Raw genomic sequence first — 27,541 nt, forward strand, 5'->3', positions numbered from 1 at the left:
TTGTACCAAAACACAGCTACAAGTTGCATACTTTGTCCAATCTTGTATATATACTGTATGTATAGATCTATCTATCTATCTATCTATCTATCTATCTATCTATATATATATATATATATATATATATATATATATATATATATATATATATATATATATATATATTGTCTATTGTTTGTATATATAGTCTGTATTTATTATCCGTCATGCCTATTGTGCTGCTGCCTTGTTGTAAAGTATGTTTATGAAAGCTCAATGTTTGTGCCAAGGTTTCCCGGGAAACTACATTTTGATATTTCTCTCTACCCTGCAAAGAAAAACATTACAATAAACCTGACTTTGCATCTGGATTATCCAGTAAGGTAAAATCAATAAATGCAGACCAAGAAGGATGGAGTATGGACCAAGACCAAGAAGCATAACTGTCCATTCCATCAGAAAGGCATTAGGCACAACCAAATATGACAAGTGCTACTCGCATGAAGAACTTCATACGGTAACCTCTTTTTTGTTGGAGCACTAAAAGAGGTGACACACTCTGCAGGCAGACATCATGCTCAGCACTTGGGTGCAAGCTGTTGGAAAGATCCACATGTGACTCTGAAGTGCCTGCTCAGCTTTTGACTTCCTGTGTTAAAAGAACGCTCCATACGAGACCACTTTACCAAGCTCGGCTGCCAAACAGCTGGGCCACTCATGAAGTGTATACTTGAATTAGTTTAATTCAAAAAATGTGTTTTGCAGACAGCATGCAAAGACATTGCAGGAAAGGAACAAGATCAATAATGCAGGGTCAAGGAGTTCTATGTTGCTTTCAAGTGGAAAAAGTAAACTGTGCTGCAGACTGCAAGCTTGGATGTGGTGAAGCAAAAATGAAAATCTTGAATCCATAAAGATTATTAGTTGATTCTTCCTTCAGGAAATGTGCACATTACATAACACAGCAAAAGAGGAGATCTGGAAAATTGAACAGAAGTAAAACACAAAGTTGATGCCACACAAGCAGCTAGAGACAGTTAAAGTTATATGATAGCTAGAACAAAACATTTTGACAGCTTAAAGGGATAGATTACCCAAAACTGAAAATTCTGTCATTATGTTGCTCCAAACCCATATGACTTTCTTTCTTCTGTGGAACACCTCAAGGCCAAAACTGTCTCCAATTTTCTGTGAAATGCAGTATTTCTTTGAATTGATTCAATCTGCAGGCCAGGCCTGATAGAACACATTGTGTTAAAGACTGGGAGGAGTGCATGTTGTTTTTAATCTTCTACATTAGTGAAATGATTATGCTGAGTGATTATGCTGCACTGTGATGCAATAGCACAGCTCACTCTCAATGATCAAACAAACAACTGGGGATTAACTATGATCCCATTGTTGTAACATGTCCTTTCAATAAAAGGGATGATTCACTCAAATGGGTTATTTTGAATAATTTTCCTGGGTGGCGTTGGAGCTGCACCATTGAAAATATGTATCCTATACTGCTATCCAAACAAGGCATTTAAAATAATAAAACTCATTCATGTTGGCTATAACACTAATGACTACATAGCACATAGAATGACTTATTTGTACAGATATATTAGGCATAGTTCCATTAACAACCTATGTTAAAATGGCTCTAATCTATTTAAGGAATATTATTGCATGTGAAGGGCATCCATTGTGATGCCCACATAATCATAGTCAATAATTTGTGGATTAATGTGTAAGAATTTTTATTTCCAAAATGTATGATACAGTGAAAAATGTATCACCTTCTCTCATTATCTCTCTTTCTATGGCCTACTGTATGTGCCAAACAGATAATATCAGTAATTACACACAGTAGGGAGGCAGAGATGTGTCACTTCAGCAGGTTAATTTCATTTATGACTCACTGGGTTTCAAAAACTCAATAAAATGTAAAATAGGGACCTATTTACACTGCCTGATATAAAGACACACAGGCTTTAAATTCAATTACTGTAAATACAATAGATTTACTGTACATCCTTCTACCAGTTTGATGGCACACAGGAATAAAGCACAGTGATGCACCTTAATCCAAAACATTTTACTATACCATGAATCTTTAATAATGATCTGCATTGCCACTGAGTGATAGAAATTTCCATACACATTTTAAAATAAATAGTGCAATTTCTTGCAAACGGCTGCAGAGCTTAACTTGGCCTGCACGTTTGTGCTATGGACATGAATGATATCTCAAATCATGTGGATTAATGTGAAGAGATGTGCTGTTACTTGTGGTTTTTGCTTGGTGAATGATTAAATGGGCTAAAAAGTCCTACTTGCACCGAAGGAGGGACCCAAGCTGTATCTAGAAACATATACAACAACACCCTGGCAACCATCCCCGACACTCTACAATAAAGTGGTGAGTTTTGCATGTACATTTTCTTCACAAAATGTAAAAATGTAGTTCACAGATTACAGTCTCAATAAATTTGGATTTAAAAAATCTGATTTCATAAAGCTTTCTTCAGTGCATCCACATTTCTCAATGGTGCACATAGAGTGATTCACAGGGACTTGGCAGCGATGGGAGTCCTGGATTTATGAGGCAGAGGAATTGGATCCACAGTAAAATGCCCAGGGCTTAGATTTATAGAGGAGCAGGTTAACTGCTTTGACCCAGCAAAAACAGGAGAGAGCAGGAAAGACAGGAGTGAATGAAAGTAATGTCCTTTCAAAACACAGGCTTTATCTGCCATTCCTCCTACAGACACCTGTTTTGGGTGGTGCAGAGACGAACAGAGGAGGATAAAATTCTTAAACTTTACTGTGCCAGGACTTTTAAATGTCTTTGAATAAATCACTACCCTCCACACCAGTCGAAAAGCATACCAGCTGCTTTCTTATGTTATTTGCTGGTTATTTAGTTATGCAAGTTGTGAAGATGTAACAGATGTTTTAAAAAAAAAAAAAGTTGTACCTTTCATGTAAGGTTTTATAGCTGATAGCACATCTAACATCGGGGTCTCAGCATATACTGTGGGATGGATGTTCTAAGAAAATGTCAAAAAACTCTCAATTTTTGAGAGATGGTCAAGCATGGCAACAGCCATTTATTTCTACAGTGCCAAGGATAAAAGCCTAAAGGCTAAGTATGCTGTAAAGAAGTCAAGAATGCAAATAAAAAATTGGCCACTGCACTTGCCATTTTACTTCTGATAAACATTCCAACATTTGACTAGACAATCGGAACTGGGCACTTTGACTTGTGCTGTGAATGGAGCCCTAGATAGGTCAAGTTTTTCTAGTAAATGCCAAGAATTTAGTGTTAACCACAGTCATGTCTCACAAAACGGTTTATCACAAGAATAAACTTGCTTTAATTAACCATAAAAACAGCCAGAAAATCAAAGAAACTCACAGGGAACAGAGGGAAACATCTGATCGGACCTGTTCAAATGGTGCTGACTCCACAGGCATGAAAGGATCAGCCGTCTTTGGGTTGACAATTAAAAAGCCACAAGTCCTTTATACCACAGGCCTGGTATTTCCTCTTTTTTTAAAAGTGAAGGTGGCTGTGGTAACAGGAGACACAAAGGGCTTTGCACACTAACTGTCATTTTGCTTTTATTTTCGCGGTCTCTCGATCTCACTGGCTCTGCTTTCAAGTACACCAGTCCATTACAAGCATCCAAAAGGTGGCTGTGGTCCTGTGCTGTGATTTATCTTTTCTCAGATGAACCGAAAGAACACGTTGCCCACTTCAATGAACGAGACATGGCTTCAAATGTATGTATGAAATGTCTATGAAACATCACCTTAGCCTGGATTTCGACAGGTAACCTCTTGTTTTCTGATGTTCTCATAGAGTATAACTAATGCTAACATGTGTGGTAGAACCTGGCCTTTATGACTCTCCAGATGGTTTTTGAATGGCATGTGGAAAAAAAAAAATCAGCCACATGTGATGTGAAACACCCCATGTAAAGAGATTCACATTCTCAGGGTAAAGTTATGCCCCACTGCATAATACGGTTTCATAATAAAAACACCCAGGAGAGACTGAAAGGCCCCGCCAGGTTACAGTAACATATGATGAATCATAATGGCCTTTGACTGAAGAACGTGTGTCTCTGTGTGTGTGTATATGTGTGTGTGTGTGTGTGTGTGTGTTTGTGTTTTATTTTTGGACATATGTTGGCATGAAGTGGGAGCCTGGGAAGATCTGCCTTACCATGTGATAGTTGATGATTTCTTGAAGGCTCTCTCCACACTTTTCAAGACATTCCTGAAAAAAAGTAAATACCCAGAGAAATAAAGACAAGCTCATTACGAACCATTATCTGAGTCATTTCAAAAATAAAAATCACATAAAAAAATGTAAACTAACAAACACAAACATACTGTCATCTTTTACTCACCCTTATGTTGATCCAAACCTGTATGTCTTTTCTTCTTCTGTCGAACACAAAATGAGATGCTAGGCAGTATGTCTCTGTAGTCTCAGTTACCATTCACTTTCATTGCATCTTTTTTCCATACAATGAAAATGAATGATCACTGAGGATAACATTCTGCTAAACATCTCCCTATGTGATTCATGGAATAAAGAGTCATACAAGTTTGGAACAACATGAGGGTAAATGATGACAGAATTTTCATTTTGTGGTGAACTATCCCTTTAAAGCTTTGCTTAGACAGCCAGCAACAATCAGATTATTTGGAGTATCCAAATCAAATCCGTTTATTAAAACAAATTAAAAAAAAGTCTGAACAGCAAAAAACACATGAAATCCAATTTTTACAAATATGATCCAAACCACATTTGTTTGTGGTTTAAAATCTGATTAAAATCAGATTTTTGGAAATATGTTTCAGTCTTATCAGATTTCGAGGACTGTCGGATTTGAAGTCTTATTGATCTGAATTGAAAACCAGAATTGTGCGCAGTGTAAACAAATCATTGAAGGAATAGTTCACTCAAAAATTACAAATATTTCATCATTTACTCACCCTCATGCCATCCCAAATGTGCATGACTTTCCTTCTTCTGCTGAACACAAATTAAGATTTTTAGAAAAATTTCTCAGCATTGCTGGTCCACACAATGCAAGTGAATGGTGACCAAAACTTTGAAGCTTCAAAAGCAAATAATGAAAGCATAAAAGTAATCCATAAGACTTCAGTGTTTGAATCCATGTCTTCAGAAGCGATATGATAAGTGTGGGTGAGAAACAGATCAATATTTAGGTCCTTTTTACTACCAATCTCCACTTTCACATTCTTCTTTTTTGTTTTAGGAGATTCGCATTCATTGTTGAAATCACCAACTACTAGGCAGGGAGGATAATTTTTTGTAAAAAGGACTTAAATATTGATCTGTTTCTCACCTATGATATCGCTTCTGAAGACATGAATTTAACCACTGGATTCTAATCTTTTATGATGCCTTCATGTGCTTGTTGGAGCTTCAAAATTTTGGTACCCATTCATATACATTTTGTTGACCTACAGAGCTGAAATATTCTTCTAAATATTTTCGTTTGTGTTCAGCAGAAGAAAGAAATTCATACACATCTGGGATGGCATGAGGGTAAATGATGAGAGAATTTTTCTTTTTGGGCGAACTATCCTTTTAAGCACTTACGTTTTTGCTAAAAGAATATTTCAAGGAACATGATATCAGGTGTACAGAAGTCCACCTTAGGCACAGTATATGAGTCATATATTATGCTGTGTTTTAAGGTGTATACACATGGTCTGGAAATGATGCATCTTTCTGGGAAACTTACTGAGATCATCTCCTCTTTTTTGCACTGGTGAGATAAGTCTCGAATGCCGTTGACGAACAGCTTGTTGGCACTGACATACGCACGACCCGCTTCGATCATACCACTGCATAGCTTCACCAACTAATGGATAAAGAAAAATTAAAAACGTCATCAAGGTTTATGACAAAATTTCAAACCACACTGTTTAACATCAAAACCATAAATGAGAGACAATTTGTGCTGATGTTGACAGAAAATAAATAAGTAATACTAATAGTGATGCGTGCCTTAGCACTATTAGTATTACTTTTGAATTGTAATCAGGTATTGATTACAAATTACACGGCAAAAAATGCAATCAGTAAAATAATCTATAGATTACATTTTCGGGTAATCTAATCTGATTACATTTGGATTACTTTCAACCTAAATTTATTTTATGTCACATGCATTTGAGTAGAATAATCATTTTAACATAAAAGTACAAAGGAAGAAAATGTATTCCATCCTTTATTACTAACAAAAAAGATCCTCACAAAAAGAGCTCCTTATGACATTTTTAAAAAATGCATTAAACATTACATAAATATAAATAAACATGAAATCTAACAGCAATGACAGTGCATGGCCAAAGTTTAACTCTCAGTTAAACACTGACACATCAAATTAATTTTAAATGCATAAAACAATAGAAACATTACAAACATTAATAACCATAAAATCAGCAGCAACATTGCTTGGTCAAAGCTTTCATCTAAAAACACTGTAATACTTTTAACCCTTACTGCTTACTGATTGTCAATCACCTATTCCAAAACTGATGTGCAAGATATTATCTTTTGAAGAATATTTTAAAAATATTCAGCAAGAATATTCTAAAAGAGCAGAATATTGCGTGGCTTGACGGTATCAGATGTGGAGGCAACTGAGATTCGTCCTCCGCCACCCGGATTGAGGCGAGTCACTACGCCACCATGAGGACTTAGAGTGCATTGGGAATTCCAAATTGAGGAGAAAAGGGGAGGAAAAAAAATTTATATAAATTGTTCATATGTAATCATGTAATCAATAAAAAACTAACTATAGTCCGATTATGAGTTTTTAAAATGTAATTTAATCCAATTACAAGTACTTGATTTTTGTAATCTGACTACTTAATACAGATTACATATAATCCATTACGACCCAGCACTGTTTAGCAAACATAACTTTAATGCTGAGTTACGCCTGCAATGATGCCAGGAGCAGATTGCTTTACAGCTCAAGACCTCAAAAAACAAATTGCACATTTTATATTTAAAACAATTAAAAATACAAACTGAGGCTAAAATTAAGTTAATAGTATCACCATGCTTGGCCATTGATGATACATAATAAATGTGCTCTATCTGTTAGTACAAAGCTCTGGATAATTTATGCACACGTATACCCACAGTCTGTCATGCTCTTACATACAGTACAGTATTTAATTCACGCTTGTCCTCTGATGTGCTCCATTCTTTATCTAATAGAGTTCAATACAGACCAAACATAGTGATATAAGAGCACGCATGCATGTTCAACGTGGCTTTATATGACTCGCCATCACCAATGCAAGGAAGCTAGCACACCATCAGTAAATTGTAATTGGCACAATTTACACTATGGTGGAACACCAACAAAAACAATTAGCCAGATTTTACATACAATACACAGGCTCAAGAATTCCATGTTGGATAATAAATGTAGAGGTAGGCCGATATATCGGTTTTACCGATTAATCGTGCTGATAGTTGCTTTTTGGAACTATCGGTTATCAGTAAAAATCTATGCCGATAGTTGCTAAAGTTTTAATCTAGTGAATGTAGGCTATAAAAAAACTGGGGTCTCTAGGACACGCTCCAAATCCATATGTCCTAAAATCATCACATTGGTGTCTATGGATTCTGTGGATCATTAGGATTTCAACAATACCTAATTTTCCCATATCAACCATACTGTCTCTTCACCATATTGAAATGTATTACAAAATTGTGCCAGATGGGCTGGTTTGAGTATTTCTGTACCTGCTGATCTCCTGGGATTTTCATGCAAAACAATCTCTATAATTTACTCCGAATGGTGCCAAAAAAAAAATCCAGTGAGTGGCAGTTCTGTGGACGGAAATGCCTTGTTGATGAGAGAGGTCAGCTGAGAATGGCAAGACTTTTTTTATAGACAAAGTCTACGGTAACTCAGATAACTGCTTTGTACAATTGTGGTGAGAAGAATAGCATCTCAGAATGCTATTCTGAGATGCGGGTTGGCGCTGTTTTGGCGACACAAGGGGGACCTACACAATCTTAGGCAGGTGGTTTTAATGTTGTGGCTGATCGGTGTATCTTTTAAATACATTGTTGGATTTCAAAGAAAATTGGTATGCATAATCGACATCATATCCTGATGATACTTGAACAGTTTGGAGACAGAGTCGTGGGTTCAATTCCCATGTGGACCAGTGTTAGAGTTGACATTATATTATATTGGAGGTCTTTGTAATAGTTGCACAGCTTATCACAGCTCATTTCTGCTTGCAGGTATAATCCTTGTTCTTTGTCTTAGTATTGTTCTTCTGATATATAGGGGAGTGATATATTTTGAAAGGATTGAGAAGTTTGGAGACAGCATCACCTGTAGTTCAAAAGAACATGAACTGTTTAGCATGGTTATCATGCTACATGCTATAATAGCTTAGCATGCTAATCAGTTGACATGCTAACTGTAGGGTTTTCTGTCTTATCAGGCTATTTGATGACAATGCTATCCATAGGCAACATTAGCTTGGCATGCTAATCGGTTAGCATGCTAAACAGCACATTTGTAACTATTTGATAACAATGCTATCCGCAGGAAACATTACATTTGCATGCTAATAAGCTAGCATGCTAATCAGTTAGCATGCTAACAAATGCATTTGTTTGCTCGCTTTAAACTTGTCAAGTCTCTTTGGCATTAGCTAGGTATTTCAACTGAGTGGCCAAGTGGTTAAAGACGTGGAGTGGTGATGGCGTAGTGGGCTAAAGCACAGAACTGGTAAGCAGACAGTTGCTGGTTTAATCTTCACAACCACCACCATTGTTTCCCTGAACAAGGCACTTATCTCATGGTTGCTCTGGGGGGATTGTCCCTGTAATAAGTGCACTGTAATTCGCTTTGGATAAAACATCTGTTAAAAGCATAGATATAAAACGTTGGACCATTGTTCAAAAGATACTGAGTTTTATTCTAGTTAAGGATGGTTTTTAATTTTATACTTCTGTTGACCTCTGAGTCTTCATGTTGTGCTTACTATTACATAAGCTGTACTACATTGCATAATTATTACTTGAATTCAAAACCAAAAATCTCTAAAACAATTAAGAGTGATCGTTTTGTACGTGTGGCTTGGAATATGTCTTTGGCAATGCATGGCTGTGTAAGCTGTTTGCCTAGTGGTTAAAGCATTGAACTTTGGTTCAAAAGGTTGCAAGTTCAATTCCTTCTGAGGACTGTTTTAAATATGTTACTTTTTTGTCCTCTGAGTCTTGATGTTGTGCTTATTACTATGTATGCTGTACTACATTGCAAAATTACTGCTTCAAAACTGCTTTGCTTTATTACTTTCTAAGCTATCTTTTCATGCTCTTAGCTTGGAAATGTTCTTTGGCACAGTTTAGATGTATAATTTGTATGGCCTAGTGGTTAGAACATTAGACTATGGCTTGAAAGGGTGTAAGTTTAAGTCTGATAAAGAACGCTTTAAAAATGTTTACTTCTGTTGACCTTTGAGTCTTCACGTTTTGCTTACTCTAATGCAGGGTTGCCAAATTCCTGCTTTAATTCAAAACATCTCAGCAACAATATCGTACACTTAATTTTGAATGCAAATACAACGCTGACTCTGGCAACTGTGGTTTTGCTAATTCTCAGCCTGGTATGTCCCATTGATGACTGTCAGTGTTGTGCCTCTGTAGTACATTGGACTATCAATTGGTTTATAAAACAAAGTCGCAGGTTCAAACCCATCCTTGGGTGACTTGAAATGTTGTGTTTTTTATGTCATTTGATCTCTATGTGTTCTTTAGGCAGTACTTAGTGTTGTGCAGAAGTTGCCATGTGGGTGCTTGGCCCTGCAATGGCTGCTTGCATTTATATTTATTATTATTATTATTCTGGCTGGGATTTAATGGCAGCCCTATGAACCGTACGTAGGAAAATTATGAAATTTGGCTCACTGATAGAGGTGGTCATGAATAGCTCCCTAACCAAATTTGGGGCCTCTAGGACATACTCTATAGTACCACCATGTCAAAAATTCACTTTTGTTTTGTGCATATCTTTTGAACCATATATCCTAGAAACAAAATTATTTTTGAATCTGATTACTCTCCTCCTGATGATTCAAATGGACATTAACATTAAAACTCTGCCCATTACAGTGTCCGCCATCTTGAATTATGTCATTTATAATTTTTTCACTACTATTCCTTGAAATTTCATCTGATTTGCCCAAACAATGGCTCAAAATAATCTCCAGACTAAGCCGCACAGAATGAACGATGCTGAATTTAGATTTTCGCCCCTGTTGAAAAGTTAACAAAAAATTAACAAGGTCGATGTAAAAATGAATGTGAGGCTGTATCTCAGCAACGGTTTTTTTTGTACAGAAATGAATCTTGGTATGCTTCATCAGGACCATGACTTGAGGGTACATGCAAAGTTTGGAGACAGAGCCACCTATGGGTCAAAAGTGAAAAAGTGAAATTTTTGCCCATAACTTTTAACAGTATGTCCTAAAATCATAAGGCTGGTATCAATGGATTCTGTGGGTCATGAGGATTTCAACGATACCAAATTTTCCCATATCAATCATACTGTCCCTCAACCAAAGTTAATTTTATTAAAAAGTGACATATCTTTTAAAAGCATTGTCAGATTTAAAAGAAATTTAGTATGCATTATCAACATTATGTCCTGAAGATAACTGAGCAGTTTGGAGACAGTGCCACATATAGTTCAAAAGATAACCTACACTTGTGTGCTGACTCAAAACTCTGGATGACTCTTTGCTATTGCTGAGCCATGGCAACCAAGTGGCTCAGTGTGTTAAACACTTCACTATAGTTCCAAAGGTTGCGGGTTCGATTCCTGCCACTGCAAGTCATGCTGTGTGTTGTTCTGGTGATTTTTGTGTTGTGGTTGCTGGGTTTTCCACAATCAAATTCTGAATTTGATCTCTGTTGAAATGTAACATGAATACAAAATTGATCATGGTGACTGTTACAGTGGGTTGAGTGCTGACCTGTGGAACAGAGAGGCATAGGTTCAAATCCATCCTGAGGTGACTTGAAATATTGTCTATGTGTGCTCTGTATTACATATGTGCTCTTAGTGTTGTGCTGTGGTTGCCATGCTGGTGCTTGGCCTCATAATTGCTGCTTGCAGCTATATTTTCTGGTAAAAATGGTTTGCACAATAAACTGCTGGGATTTTATTCATTTTGGACTCTTATAGCCTCAATGTCTGTACCCATCATAGTAAGAAAAGTCTTGGAATTTTTTTTAACATTCTATAAATCAATTTTAAAAACTATTGGCGAATTAATCAGTTATCAACTTTTTCCACCACCTTAGTTATAGTCTAGGCAAAATCCACTATCAGCCGACCTCTAAATAAATGTGTAACATATTCTATAATATTATATATATACACAACATTTTACAACCCCATCAGTGACTCATTATATGGTCTAAAATTATACTTCTTAGAATGACTGGGAGGAAAATCAATGTTTGATATAGTACTCCTCTGAGTCACTTTTATAAAAGTGTACATCAAGCTAAATATCATTGTGTAACTCATTAATCTTGTTTTGGGATTAATTGAATTGTCCCTCTTTCTAATTACATTAGTGGTAAATAAAGTACATGATGAGCTAATATGAAGAGCTAATATGAAGTCGCGTGTAGCATGTGTGTCGTGCACACGTGTGAGTTTGCTCCACGTCAGCATGCATGAGGCTAATGCTAATAGGAGCAGAAAAGGAGATATGGCAAAAGAGGGAAGAGAGAGAGAACGAGAGAGAGAGGAAGAAAGAGAGAGAGGAAAATGAAGGGAATCTTCTCTAGAATGTTAGATATGACTTACTACCTGAAGGGCTGCTGTGTTTCTGAATCATAATTAATCATCATTTAAATTGTTCATTTAACATGTTCTTGTTTCAAGGAATAGTTTGCACAAAAATCTTATTTCATAATTTACTTCCATGTCATGCCAAATAAGTCTGACTTCCTATCTTCAGTGAAACACAATAGGACATCTTAGGAACACCTTATTTACACTTGGTCACTTCATGCATTTTTACTGATCAGATTGCTATCCAATTGAATAAGCACATTCCACTTACACTTTGTCACATAAACGTGCCTCCGCCAAACGGATATAAATCTCATCTTAAGTTCATGTGCTATATGCAAATAAAACTGAGTTCTCTTCTGTGATTATGCTAATGCCAGGCAGCAAATTTAAAAGATGTGATTTATCATTTGATTTCAAGTGACTTTGTCCTGTGTGTGTGTGTGCGAGCTGTGTATTTTTACATTTTGGGGCCTGTCATTGGTAAGATACTGCATGACCATGCTGCGCTTTTTGTTTAGTTTTAGTTTCGTAAGCGATCTGCATCAAGTATATGAATAAAAAAGTCCTTTCTCTCAACAAAGTGCATCCATTCTTAATTTATTACTATTTATTGCATGACGCAAGCCCTATGCAAATACTCTGTTGCAGTTGGAATGTTTTGCATTTTTCCTATGCTGTCATAGTGCTGTTTGAGTGGAGTAAAGTTTACATTTGTAGTTTGAACATCCAGATGCCTTTACACTTGAGTCTCAGTTCCATCTTGGAGGCTATTTACAGTTGGTCTTTTCATGATTGGATCAGTAAAAACGCATAAAGTATAAACAACCCCTTAGGTAAAATGTTGCTCTTTTCCAAACAACAAAAGCATTAAGGTACCAGGTGCTGCCGATCTCCAACAATGACAACAAAGCACCAATAAAGTACCACAAAAGTAGTCCATATGACTCATGGGCTACATTCCAAGTTTTCTGATGACATACAATACAAGAGCTTTGAGCAGGCTGAAATTTAAGTCATTGATAATCTTTCCCTCTGCCGTAGCTCTCAAATCTCATTCGTATTTCCGTATATTAAAACTCTGCGCATTGTGATTGGTCACTTGACACATGTAGCGTTTGGCTTCATTGATGTCAAACCTTGCGCTAAGTGTCTTTGTGCAACAGGTTTGAATTTGCGCAAACAGGAAATTATATTTAAGTAGTGCTGCAAAGGGCAACATTTTTAGTGAATAACGAGTTCTATTCTTTTTTCCACACACAAAATTATACGGTAGTATGGCTTCACACTGCTTGGAAAATTGCACACAAGTCATATGTACTCCTATTAACTGTGCTTTTATGGTGTTTTTTTTTTTTTAATCTTATTTGGAGCTTGACCGCCCCAGTCATGATCTACTTTCGTTTTATGGAAAAGAGCAGTCTGGAATTTCTGCAAAACATCTCCTTTTAAGATCCATGGAAGAAAGAATGTCATATGGGTTTGTAACGACAAGAAGGTAAGTAAATAATAAGAAAGTTCTTTTTATTAAGTGAACTATTCCTTTAAGACTACGGAACCCCGAGTAACAGTTTCGCCTAAAGTCTAGGACTTTATAGCAATGAAATCGCAACAATGAGCAGAAGTTGCACTTGTATGTGGATTTGGAAGTCTTTAAATCTTCGCTGAAGCAGCAAAGAGGTGCTAGACTGCAACTGCAATTCTTTGATGCAAATGTTCTCAATATCCTAATGCTAAATGGGTTTCTCCCTTAATCCTGTATGGCGTACAAGCTTGGATTAAGCTCAGCGCACATTTATTATGCTGTTTTATCCATCCGATGCTGTGTTTGACCTTAGTTTGTTCAGCGTTTATGAGGCTTCAAATCTATGACTCAATTACTTGAGGTCGAGAAGACACTGATTAAATTAAATAGAGTTACAGAGTTTATTCACACATATTATCTGGTTACCTGATAACACTGAACATACCTTATCTAGCTTTGCTTCTATTTCCACAACATCAGTCTCAACTTCATCAATGTTTGCCCTAAAAAAAAAGACAAAAACACAATATTCATTAGATAACAGATAAATCATTGTAATTTATTGCTGATATATAGAGACCGCTGAAATCACACAAACTGTAGTACAATCAGCTGATTGGTATATAAATAATGCCATATATATATATATATATATATATATATATATATATATATATATATATATATATATATATATATATAATTTAATTGACACATTTATGTTCTATTCTACATATATTATTTGGTAGTTGCACAGCATGTAGAACAGAGCATAAATGTGTCAATCAAATAAATAAAAATAAAGAGTTTTTGGGTTTGGAATGCATCGGAGAGGAAAGAAGAGATGTATCTGACTTAGCCTCTATGAAGGTGAGGATGTGTACTCAAATTCAAAGTACATCCTAAGGCTTTTGTGCTGTGTTCAAAGTATGTAGCTGGCAGCTCAGGGATGTCTCTTACTATGCTGTTGTCCCTTTGACCTCAGTGACCTATAGTTGATCTCAGTAAGAGCCTGAGTCACTGAGTAGTGCAACAAGAAGTATGAGCATCCACACCATCATTACACCATCTCTCTGTAGAGTGAGCATATTCTGTAATTAAGTTAGACCTTTAAGATCTAATGTACACTTTATGTTATAAATGCATGACGACATACTGCATATCTAATCTTATGTCATCTAAAAGCCTTCCTAAAGCCTTCTTAATCCAGTTTAGATTCCAAGTTAAAAGCTATTGCTATCAGTCATCTCACCGCAGTTGGTGCATATTTGAAAAAAAAACACTGTTGAGACGTCTGAGGTTTTTTATGCGAGTCCCTTGCCAGCCCTCCACCCCACAGCGAGACATGCTCTCACATCCTCCAACACAACATGCTCTGCTACATTTATCACATCAGCTAACTCAAGCAGGACCGAGAGGAGCCTGGGCAAAAAGCATATGTGCAGCTTGCATGTATTTCTGTTATACGTATATGTACATGGCTTGTTTTCATGTTTTGCTAACACACACTATAATCAGCTAGTCTCTTAACAGCATGACAACAGCAACAATGCTTTTAATGTACCAGTGATTAAAAATTAGTTTTTACAGCATTGTTGCCATATGGCAAATACTTCTTTATTACTTAGGTGTTCAAATGAACATCTGTATCTAATCACTGAAAAAAAGTCGCATGGAAACACCATGCTTTTTTGGAGATATACCATGGTAGTAACATGGCATTGTTTGAAGTATCTTAGTTATGTAAAAATACCATGGTGTATGAATATGGTTATTCAGTTTCCTGTACCATGGTATTACCATCTGATACCATCACTGTACCTACTTGTCAAATTTTTTTTTATATATAAAAACAGATTCTGACTGCATTCTTATTGGATGAGCCACATTCAAAGCAGTTGTAAAATATCATTACACATCATTTAAATTCTACATTAATATGCCAAGTTGCTTGGCAACTGTAAACAGCACATTAGGTGGAAGAATTGTTTATTCTAATTATTAAGTCAACATGAAACTCTTTCTGCAACCCATACAGATTTCATTTTGATTTTAATAATAAATGCAACTATTTACTGAACATGTCTTTGAGCGCACCTTTTATCATATTGTTTTTGTTGCTTCACGTCGTGTCTAAGAACTTTGTGTGCCGATACCGATATCTGATTATATATAGAACAATATCTGCCATTACTGACAGTTTGGTATTTTTTTTGATGCTACCCTGTTTTAAATCACTGATAATTAATTACACAATTTCGAAAGGAATTTAAATAATAACTTTATTCCCTATGTCTCTACATAATTTCCATGTTTCAAAGTAACTGTTCTCAGTTATATACAAAACACAGAAACAAAAAGCACATTATTAATTCACATTAACATTCTTAAATCACTTTAAATTAATTCTGATTAGTTGCCTGTTAGGCTCACATTAAATTGGTAAGATTTCTTAATTTTTTTAAATGTTCTTACAGTAACACACATTAACTGAATTGTGAATGAGGAAGCTTTTCCTTTTTTAGCTGAAGCAGCCTCTGATTTAGCTTTAACAAATCAAATGCCATATTCCTTGCTGTGTCAAGCTTTAAGGTGAGTTATCAAATTAGTTGTGCCAAAAATGTTAATGATAGTCCCACCTCGTGAAATTCTAGCAGAGCAAAGCCTACAAAGTGCTATTGTGCCATGTTACCCAATTCCAAGTAATTCCACACAAGAGACATTTTTTCTCTCTCACACACAGAACAAGTTGTAAGCTATTTGTCTGATGCATTTTTCCACCCCCTTTGGATTGACAGGAAATAACTGAGCCCGATCATTGGCTGTTTTTAAATAATCGGCCCATGTCCGATACAGTGCAAATACAGTAAGTGCTTTTATCACTCATTACCGATGACTGGCTGACACATCGGTGCATCACTACCCCTTACCTGTGGTGAATTCATCCCAACACAAAGCCTCTTGTGGCTTGTTGCTTTATTCTATGTATGACAGCCTGAAACCATGAAAAGGTCAGGTCAACCAACTATATGTCTGAATATAATCAGTAAGACCTGTTTTTCAGGGCAGAACTTTATTCTGCACTGTATTTCTGGTCATTTGAATAAGTATTATGTAGAAACAAAAAATAAAAAGGGATTAAAAGTCTTCTGCTTAGGAACAGGTTATCTCATTGAACAAAACGTTGATTTGAAAGTGCTGTCAGTCTCCAATTCTTTATGCCATCTCTTGTCACAACTCAAAGTCTCTAATCTTAATGCACCCCTCGCCTCATATTGGCACTCAACCATTAGCCCAAAACGCACACACACAATGAACAAACACTTTTTTTAAAAAATGAAGGAAGACACACACATAAAAGGTCAGTTGTCATAGCAACCGCAAAGTGGGGCACAGAGGTCACAGTGGGGGTCTTCTGATCTGCTTGTGTAGGGTCGCTAACGAGACATTGTTATGGAGTCATAGGCAATCAATACAACATAGACATACATCCATACACATACACGTTTAAACAAACCCATTTACCTCATCTCTTCTGCAGCCACTGGGTCTCTGGGATAGGCTGTGAAGGTGACATGTGTGTTTAAAATACTTTCATGCAGTTGTTTGTGATAACTAAGTAATCCTTAGGTTGATTTCCCTGAAAAGTGCAAACACTGTCTGCATTGGCTTAGGGCCTTAATTAATAAAAGAATAATGCAGATCAGGCAACGGTGCAAAAGCACCCACAAAATCGCTGCTGAACACAATTTGCATGTGCATTTCTGATCTTGCAGGCCGATTCTGCGTGCTTTATAGTGGAGGATGCAGCAGACCACCATTATCTACACACTTTGAAAGCAGAGGCGTCATGCCCATTCAAACTGAGGGGGCACGTGCCCCCTTAGATTTTTAAGCCAAGAGGACTTTGAATGGATTATTTAAACTTCCCAAAACATATTTGTACCTTCGATAATTAAATGAAATGATTATTCCATGTAAAAAAGAATGTCTGTGGCAGGAATCTTTATTCACATGACTAAATTTTGTCAATCCAAATCCAATAGAGTCACATACGTTCCGCTATAAGTGATGTTCAGTGGCTGCTTCGGAGATCACATGCACGGGGAAGGTCCAGCACTAAGGGAAAGTGCTGCTTTATGGTAATAAAAATGAATTAATTGCATCAGCTTCAGCGCAGTTATTCCGTCCAGTGCATCAGTTATTATTTGAGAATTTTGCCGGCAGATAATAGTGAAATGTAAATTGAAAATTTAAATGTAAATTTAAATACTCAGGATTTCTGATTGCGCCTGCCTAAATTAAATTGTGGGTGGTTAGTAAATAAGATGCAGGTTTTTGTGCTGCAATACCACATGTAAAAGTGGTGCAACTGCTTGGTGAATTTGCCCCACTGGCTTTATGGCATATCAAAACATTACTCTGTTTGTTCAGGAGTCTCAACCACCACGACACAACAACATAGATTCAACCAATGGTGTGAGTTTGGGGCGGGAGTATCGGTTAGTTCAGCAAATGGCAGAAAGGGGGAGTGTTTAGAAAACCTGTTTGAAAACAGCTATGATTATACAACTCTGTTGGGTGATGATAGTGCTGGAGAAATTATACACTTCAGCTTTAAGTCATTTTAAATACCCTATGAAATCACTTGACAAAAATAAATTGACATGTTTTTGACTGCAACAGGAAGTTACGTTGGAACATAAACCATGATTTGCTACTTGCTAGTCACTTGCAGATGGACATTCTCATTCAAGAAAGCATTTGATCAGAAAAAAAACTGTGTTGAAGATGCTGAATCAATAATTTTTTCATTTAATTTCAAATGAAATCAAATGAAAATTAGAAATTCGTCATTTCAAATGCATATATCTGCTAAAGGTGATTTTTTCTTTAATGGTTTAAAAATAAACTGGCATATACTGTAGATGGCCTCAAAGCTAACACACATGGACCAAGAACCCATTTCCACCTGGTATTAAGACGCTTTTTTGGTGATTGGTGATCACGTGGGGTCAGTGCTAAATACAGGTCTAAACGGGGTCTAAAACGTTTTGTGATCGGATCACAAAAACCACATACATATGTAGTCAAAAAAGCATGTAACCACGTCACATTTGATGTGTAAACGCTAATCCATCCTGTATGTGTCCTAGCAACAGCGAAGCGCCTCCCCTCACCGGTCAATCAACCGCTGTGCTAAAACAAGAGTTTAAACTTTGCTGGGTACAAGTGGATTAAAAGGAAATAACCATACAGTCGGAAAATAAAAAAGCGTATATATACACAAGTGTGAGAACTTCACGGATCTTCTTCAGTGTGTCTGAAATCAACATGCAGGGACACTTGTGAGAAGCACGGATATCTGCAGCTCAGGTTAAAACATGTAATCCACTAAAATAATGGACATTTCTACTCGAAATGCTGCTTTTGTGCTTAAATAAAATTTCAGATGCATCTGGGAGAAATAGAGTGCCGTTTTTTTCGCACTTTCTTTGTCTTTTCTGACATTGTTGCTGTTTATTATCATGCAGTAACACACTGACATAGTGATTGATTTATGTCATCATGAAACAGAGTCCCTCCAAATCCAATCACAAGTGGTCACAGGAGACGCATTTAATGGCGAGGAGTAAACAGTGATGTGTCTCACCCGACCACATGTGATCAGATCATCCGAGACGAATCTTAATACCAGGTGTAAACCGATTTCCTGTTTCCACTCTTAATATTTCCTTTAACGCTACTTAAAATAATAGATAAAAAATGTTATGTTGATTTCATCGCAGTGAATTGGTCACGGTGAATGTTGGGGAGTGCAGAGAAGAGTCTGATCTGGAGGCAGGGTCTGGCGGTCGCACTTGTTCCTGCGGCTCGGCATGGCTTGTGTGTAGATTGCAACACTGTATAACTAATATTGTAGCAACCATGTTTTTTGGCAGAAACCATAGTTTTAATGCAGTTAACCATGGTGCTACCACAGTAATATGATGGTAATATAGTAACCATGGTTAATTTTATGGTTACTGTAAATTTAAAAAAAATACCATGCTGAAACCATGGTTACTGTAGTAAACCAAGGTTATTTTTTTCTAAGGTAAGGTTAAGGTTATGTTTAGGGGTAGGGGTTAATTTAGTGTGTCTGTAGGACTCTAAATAAACACTATAAACACACTGCAGTGATGCCCATACTGTATGTTAGTATTTAAATATGGGTGCCAATAATACCTGCTACTATTTGCACTGGGGTGTAAATAGCATATACCATTATTTGCACCAGGGTGCAAATAGCATCTGCCGACAACAAAACCAGTCCAGTGAACTGTGACATGCAAATTAATATTCTGTTTCTGTTGTGGGGAGAAAACCAGCTCTAAATGATGTAAGAAGACCTTATAAGAGCCAAGATACAAGATCAAACTGTGTCTTGGCTTTGGTCTCAGCACTGACAGTTTCTCTCAAGTGAGAGGGAGAGATCAGGGTTACAACACCAAAATCCAGTCCTGCTGTCCAAAACATCACTTACAAAAGGTGTGGACCAAGAGAGCATCTCTTTGGCTAATCCTAGAGATTGATGCTACAGGATTGAGCAATAACCTGTAAAAACAATCACTGTGTGCTTTTGCAATGCAAGAATTGAAGGGTCAAAATACACTTTCTTGTTTAGCCTTAACTTGTAACCAGACTCCTGACAGAGAGCAGCTCATAATCCACTCAATCTCTGGACTGCATGTCAACTGTGATGAGCTGCAAGGATGTCACATTCCTGTGAACTATTGTTAGAAGAACATCTACAAAACAGCTGAGGACAAACTATCCTTGTGAGATGAGTGAGAATCAGCCTTTTGATTTGCTGAAAAGCCGGTGGTCCTTCATGTTGCTCAGTAGGTGGACTTCAACGGTGAGCTCTGGTAAAACAGTCCAGCCAGCAAAGGCTAGCATTAACCAGTTGGATGCGTATTACAGGAATAACTCACCAAAAAATTTAAATTCTGTCATTATGCAGAACACAAAAGGAGGCTTATTGAATATTCTGGTCTGTCTTTTCAAAACTATGGCAGCTGATAGGGACTCCACATGAGTGAGTGTGGGGAAACTGATGTGATATTTTGTATGGGGGGAGGGTTTCTCACGTGTCTTTCATCTTAAGCTCCTCTGCTCAGCCTCCCAGCCATCCATAAGCTATTCTTAGTCCCATGTGAGGATGTGTGCGCGCATATGTGCCCACATTACAACGCATGTGTGCCAGTATCACATAAATCTCTGCTTATATCTCTCAGGCTGACATTTCCGATCAACCCTGAGGTGAGACACAGAGGCTTGGATTCTCTTTCATTAAAAGGGCACTGTGGCCATTCCTAGAACACCAAATATTTCTTTCCTATTACATATCAGGGCAACTATGTGAGTTAACTCTTAATGTGCAGAGGATGTAAAATATGCACAAAATGAACTCTATTTAGTTTCTTAATAAATGTCCCGTCTTACACTCATCAGTGCACGTTACTCTAAAGAAAAGAAAAAGCATGCTTTCACAATCTTCTATCAAAATGTAATAATGTTTTCCACCTCTGCAACAGCCTTCTTAACTGCCAATTCTCTTTACTTTATTAATAAATGTCACTGGTCTTATTGGGCATGACTAAAACAACCATTCTTAACACTGACATAACCATGGCGATGTGGAAGGGGAAATAATACTCAAGCCGCACAATTTGAGGTATCATTCATAGAACAAACTCTGCAAGACAAGTTAGTTTAAACTTTTTAGGGATCTCACTTTACAAATTGCTTACTTATAGTCATCTTTGCATATTTAGCTGGGGCAGGAGAAAGTATTTTAACACTGAAGAAATTATACGCTTCAGCATTAAGAAACAAAATGTATGAAATACCACACTTACTGCAAAAACGTGATAAAAGTTAGTCATAAAATTCATTTTTATTTTGGAGCAAGGCACAGTGTTGTCTTTATTCCTCGTCAGAGTTTTTATAATGTCTGGGCTGTCTAGCTGTTTGAAAGGTTTTACTTCCTCCATTACATTTAAACAAAAAAATTCTCTGTTGATTTCAAATGGGTTGCGATATTGAGGAAAGCCCCGTTGACGCACGCACAATCAGAGATACATTTGTGCAAGTGGTTCTGTGATGGCTAGCACCACACTCACGCGAATACCAGGCTTCAATTGTGCCGAGCAAATGCATATCTCATAGGATAAGCATATTGAGTGTGTAAAGTGTCAAACGCGAAATAAATAGCATAAAATTTCACTTGGGCGGACGCTAAACTTTTAATGCAGAAAAAACCCTGCATGAAATGTGAGAGTTCCAACAAATGAAAAACTCCTCTCTAGTTGAATTGCTGCCCTGTAGTTTTATTGCTGGAATTTCCATGCTTGGCTGTAAACATCCTCTATTTCACAGTCTGTTAAACTGTTACTCTTGGGCTTTATGAATTGCTGAGAGAGAAACTGTAAACTTAATTTGCTGACCTTTTTGAAGGACAGGATTTGGATAAGCCATAATAAAAAAAAAAAAACAGATTTTCATATTTAAAACAAACTGAGTGGTGCTTGTTCATGCAAAACTTTCTGCCACAATGCTAGGGTCCTTTCTTCGATTTAAGTAAATGCTTTTTTTTTTTTTTTTTTACCCATTTCATTGTACACCACACAAAATTTTTTATAAAAGCGATTGTCTGACTGCTTAAAAAGTAATAGCCCCCCTCCTCAACAAGTACAGGAGAAAGTATTTTAACACTGAAAAAATTACACGTTTCAGCTTTAGAAGAAACATGTAAGATAAAATTGTTGTCAAAGTTTTATTGCTGACTTAAAAAGTGATACTGAAATGTGTGAACTGGTTAAAAATCACTGACAATTTATTCATGTCTTCAGTCATTTCTCATTCAACTTACAGGCATCAAACAACTTTACATTTAGAGCTCCATTGTTCCACTCAATTTGAATGATCTTGATTCTCTTCGACCCAACACAAGCCCACTGTGAGCTCCTTTTTCAGTCACATGACCCCTAAAAGCGTGAAAAAGCTAAGCACCGCTGCAATATAGCTATAGATCTTATATATGGAGTATGCACTCAGATGTGGGGAATTATAAAGACACCTGCGAGTCGACTAAAATGCTATGTTGTCCTCAGACTCCTAGCACAGCAAAGCACATTCCCTGAGCTGAGTCCACTCACAAAGCCTGGACTGTTAGCAAACAAACTCAATAGGCCATCACAGGGGCCGTTTTCATCCGATGAATAACTGGGGCCTTCAGGGCCCATAGCAAACAGATCACTGAATATCAATCGGTGTCCACATGTATCCGCTATTTACAGGCTTGACTTTATAAGCAACCAAAACAACAATGTAAGACGATTTATCAAGGAAACAGAAAGAACAGAGGATCCTTATAAGTTGGAGACAGAAGACAAATTTGTTTGGTTTCACAACAAGAGGGAAGACTGGTTAGTTGAGCTGCTGTACACAAAGCTCTCTGCAAAAAAAGTTAAGTTTGTTCACATATATCACTATAATAAAGATTTGCTCTAAAAGCAATGAAACTGCTTCTCTCACCTAAATCAATGCATTGGTTGGTGCTGTGTGTAACGTAGTTGGCAGTGCTGACAATGGCAATGACGATGACGAAGACAATAATGTAGTGTAGAGAACCCAATTGCAGTTTATTACAAAGTGAGAACCAATAACCCTGACTACAAAACAAAACATGAACTAGACTAGACTTAACATAAACATAACATGGCTTGACTTGGCTAGGAGCAAAACAAATCCACATATATTCAAAACTTGACAACTAGACGATGCAAACATGAAGGCTTAAATACAACACATGGGAGAACATAAAACCAGTGAACAAACAGAACTCATAACAAGCTAATGAAAGAATAAACCAATGAAAACATGACACATGAACATGGAGGGAAAACAGGAATCACATGACAAGGGAAACAGATACTAAATATTTCAAAATAAAAGACATGAATCAACAAAATACACATGACATATCCCCCCCACTAAGGGGCGGCTCCCGACGCCCCATCACATAAACAAAACACGTAAAACATGACATAAATTCAAAGTTCTGTAGGGAGCTGGGGGGGTGTCTTGAGGCGTGGGAGCCATGAGAGGCTCTAGGGGCGGAGCCATGTAAGGTGGAGCCGTGAGAGGCTCGAGGGGCGGAGCCATGGAACTTGGTGCCCGGAGAGTAGCCGAAGACTCGAAGGGCCAGGGTGGAGCCGATGGCAGGGAGGACCAAGGCGGTGCTGGAGGCTCGGAGGAGCAAGGCGGAGCTGGGGGATCGAAAGACTGAGGTGGAGCCGGTGGGACTGAGGACCAAGGTGGAGCCATAGGGAAGGAGGTCCCCGGTGGAGCTGACAGATTGGAGGGACGAGGCGAAGCCAGAGGATCAAAGAGCCAAAGCAGAGCCAGGTGACCAACAGACCAAGGAGGAGCCGGAGGGACGAGGGACCCCGGCAAAGCCGACAGGCTGAAGGACCGCAGTGGAGCCGAGGGAACGCCGAGCTGAGGCAATGTCAAGGGACCGACATGCCAAGGCGAAGTCCAGGGCTCGGAGGGTCCAGGCGGGGTCGGAGGGCCGAAAGTTCCCCTTGCCTGCGCAGGAGAACTAAGGGTGGGAACGATCTCCAGGTCCAACTGCTCAGGTGTGGCTGTGACGAGGCATGGAGCAGGCTGAGGCGTTGCTGTGAAGAGGCATGGAGCAGGCTGAGGCGTTGCTGTGACGTGGCATGGAGCAAAAGATGGCGCTAGCTCAGCGACCATGACTAGGAACTCTGGTTTTGCAGCCATGACGTGGAACTCTGGCTCGGCGGCGTCCATGTCGTGGAACTCTGGCTCGGCGGCGGCCATGTCGTGGACCTCTGGCTCGGCGGCAGCCATGTCATGGACCTCTGGCTCGGCGGCGGCCATGTCATGGACCTCTGGCTCGGCATCTGCCTCCCCCACAGTGAACGTGGAACCTGATCTGTAGGGCGAGGTTGATATATTGAGCCAGGCTGAGGGAGCTGCGACCGCCAGGCATCAAGGGGGAGATCGGCTCACTTAACCCCACCCTAAAAATGTCCTTGAGGGCGACCACATTAAAATCCACCTGGCTGACTGGAGTGCAAAAGTCCTCTACGTACTCCTCCAGGGGACGATTCCCCTGACGTAGCCGTATGAGTCGAACTGCTGGGTTCATAGTTCAGTCAAGTATTCTGTAACGTAGTTGGCAGTGCTGGCAATGGCAATGACGATGACGAAGACGATGACGTAGTGTAGAGAAACCAAGGGCAGTTTATTTACAAAGTGAGAACCAATAACCCTGACTACAAAACAAAACATGATCTAGACTAGACTAGACTTGACTTGACTTGACTTGACTTGACTTGACTTGACTTGACTTGACATAAACATAACATGGCTTGACTTGGCTAGGAGCAAAACACATCCACATACATTCAATACTTGACAACTAGACAATGCAAAAATGAGGGCTTAAATACAAGACATGGGAGAACATAAACCAATGAACAAACAGAACTCATAACAAGCTAATTAAACAATAAACCAATGAAAACATGACACACGAACATGGAGGGAAAACAGGAATCACATGACAAGGGAAACAGGAACTAAACATTTCAAAATAAAAGACATGAATCAACAAAATACACATGACACTGTGAATGCATGACATTTTTTTAAAAAAAGGAATAGTTCACCCAATGAGAACATTCAGCCTTTTTTAAAAGTGATTTTATCACTTCAGAAGTCTTGGAATGAATGTTTCTATTTGTGAGTGCAACTGTTTTTATGTCACTTTTGAATCTAGATACTGTATTGTTGATTATCCATAGTGCTCATTTTTATAGGAAAAACAGGTTCAAAGGTTGTAAATTCTAAATTTCAAGTAATCGATTACTAGTTTTTCTATGTGTTGAGTACTCAACAAATACAAAATTAATCGAAATGCCCATCCCTAGTTAAAATGTAAGTATCTGAACATTTTTGAGAAATCATTAAGTATGGAAGTACATTAATATGATACTATAGGCATGTTATTATAGGCCAGGCAGAAAATGTAACACTCAATATACAATATGTAACAGGGGGTCTCTGCTCCATGTACTGTATCTCTCCAATAAGGCATCCTTAGGTTGAGGACCCCTGGATCTGACCATAGCCTGAATAAATGATTCTTATTTTTGGTAAACAACTGATATTTTACAAATGTATGTATCTAATTACAAAGTTTTGAGCATATTCATATGGCATTGCTCCATTTTGGCTTACAGCATACAATCCTCTTTGCTATCTTAAAAGTTCACTCAGTAGTTTTACTCCTAAAGAAATTAATTATAATTTTGAAACAGATGACCATTTACATGAAATGACTCCAGTAATATCAGTAATCTTATAAAAGCTGTTTTATTCATGAAGAGGGTCCCTTATGGGGGCTGCCATGCTGGAATCACATGACCAGCTAAATACTACACACTTAATCTCAGTGTCAGTGTCAGTGTAAATCCAAGATGATATAACCAAAAAAAATGACTGAGTGCACCTTTATCACAAGGTCTGTGCAGAGCCTTGCACTTTCCGTTTTTCCTGTCAAACCAGTGAAAACTATTTCAAATGCAATGATTCCATTCAAAATATATGAACATTTTTCCTTTCCCATTGAATCTACCAACTGGCTAACATTTGAGAATGCATTCGAAAATAAAATAATCTATATGAAAGATGAGGAATATTTATTTAAAAACATTCCAGTGAATATTTAATTGGTGAATTGGGTGTGTTACAAAGAAATCAAAAGTTAGTCAAATTACATTAACCCATCTCAAGAAACTTATCTCTACACTGAAGAGTCAAGTCGTCAAGTCATTTTTATATGTATAGTGCCTTTCACAACACACATCTTTTCAAAGCAGCTTTACAGAAAATCATGCATTAACAGAAAATGAAACCGTAATATCTATAATGTCTTAGAGTTATCATTGTGTAGTTTGATAAAATACGATTGTGAATTGTGTTTAAAAATAAGTAATTAAATAATAATTGTAATTAGAAACCTCACTGAGCAAGCCGAAGGCGACTGTGGCAAGGAACACAAAACTCCATAAGATGCCAAAGGTTGAATAAATGCCAAAGAGATTTTTACCAGATTTTAGAAAATGATTTTAACGTTTTCTAAAGAAAAATGTGAGCGGTGTTTGCACATGCAAAACTGACCAGAATGATGCTTGGGTGTTTTGGGTGGTTGCAAAATATTTTCTATGCAGTTTTTAAGGTGTTTTGAGTGGTTTTTCGCACATTGCAGTGGAGCTGTTCTTTTACATTATATTTTAAAAAGACAAATTATTGTTTTAGTCCGATTAAAATCAAACTTTTAAAGTGAATGTCAGTGCACTAAGACACCACACATTGCGTAAGATCAAGGCAACCGTAGGCAGCCATGTAGACTCACTAGCATTAACCTCAAAACATCACTGGAGTTCATTTGATCACCCTGGTATTACATCGCCCTTCAAATCAAAGAGCAGTGTTGGTAGATAATGACAAGGATCTCACACTCCAAATCCACAGAGGGCATGAGAGCCTCTCAGATTACTGTGCTGTAAGTCAAAACCATAACTGTAACATTGAGGTATCATACTGTTTATCACCCCTTTCACTGGGCCGCACTGGGAGAAGCATGTTGATGGCGTTATAAAGACTTTCAGATGGCATAGAGGAAGAAGAGGAAGAACTTTAAGCTCTACTGGATGACAGGATCAGGTTCCGCCCATTAGATGTACAGCATCTGTTAGTAAGGGTGTGTAGTTTCTACTTAAGTAAACTGTCTCCATTCCCTAAATCTTGGAACATGGGAATATGGGCCGCAAGTGCTGGTGAAAATCCAGAGCTGAGAAGAAATTAAAGTTGTCAGAGAATCCCATCTGTGTTGAGCAACATCTTCCTTATTCTAAAAAGTTGTTTATAGTGGGGTTGTGTGTCACAATTGTGTGAAATTAGTGCAATCAATTAAGAATTTTGATCAAATTAATTAAATTACTTGCCTATTAATTACTCAGATTAATCACAATAAATTGCATATAGAAATATTTGGTGAGAAAAGTCC

General features: G+C 37.7%; 1 protein-coding gene across 1 annotated transcript in view; it reads right to left on the reverse strand.

Moving 5' to 3' along the window:
- Positions 1 to 27,541, reverse strand: part of acap3b (ArfGAP with coiled-coil, ankyrin repeat and PH domains 3b) — a 105,490-nt gene that overhangs the window by 38,407 nt on the left and 39,542 nt on the right. Inside the window, exons 2-4 of the mRNA XM_051676468.1 lie at positions 13,838 to 13,895; positions 5,757 to 5,876; positions 4,199 to 4,252 (exon numbers count right to left, since the gene is read on the reverse strand). Of these exons, the coding sequence (XP_051532428.1) occupies positions 4,199 to 4,252; positions 5,757 to 5,876; positions 13,838 to 13,895 (232 nt within the window). The remainder of the gene's footprint in view (positions 1 to 4,198; positions 4,253 to 5,756; positions 5,877 to 13,837; positions 13,896 to 27,541) is intronic.

Source organism: Myxocyprinus asiaticus, chromosome 37 (assembly GCF_019703515.2).
Source record: "Myxocyprinus asiaticus isolate MX2 ecotype Aquarium Trade chromosome 37, UBuf_Myxa_2, whole genome shotgun sequence".
Classification (NCBI taxonomy): domain Eukaryota; kingdom Metazoa; phylum Chordata; class Actinopteri; order Cypriniformes; family Catostomidae; genus Myxocyprinus; species Myxocyprinus asiaticus.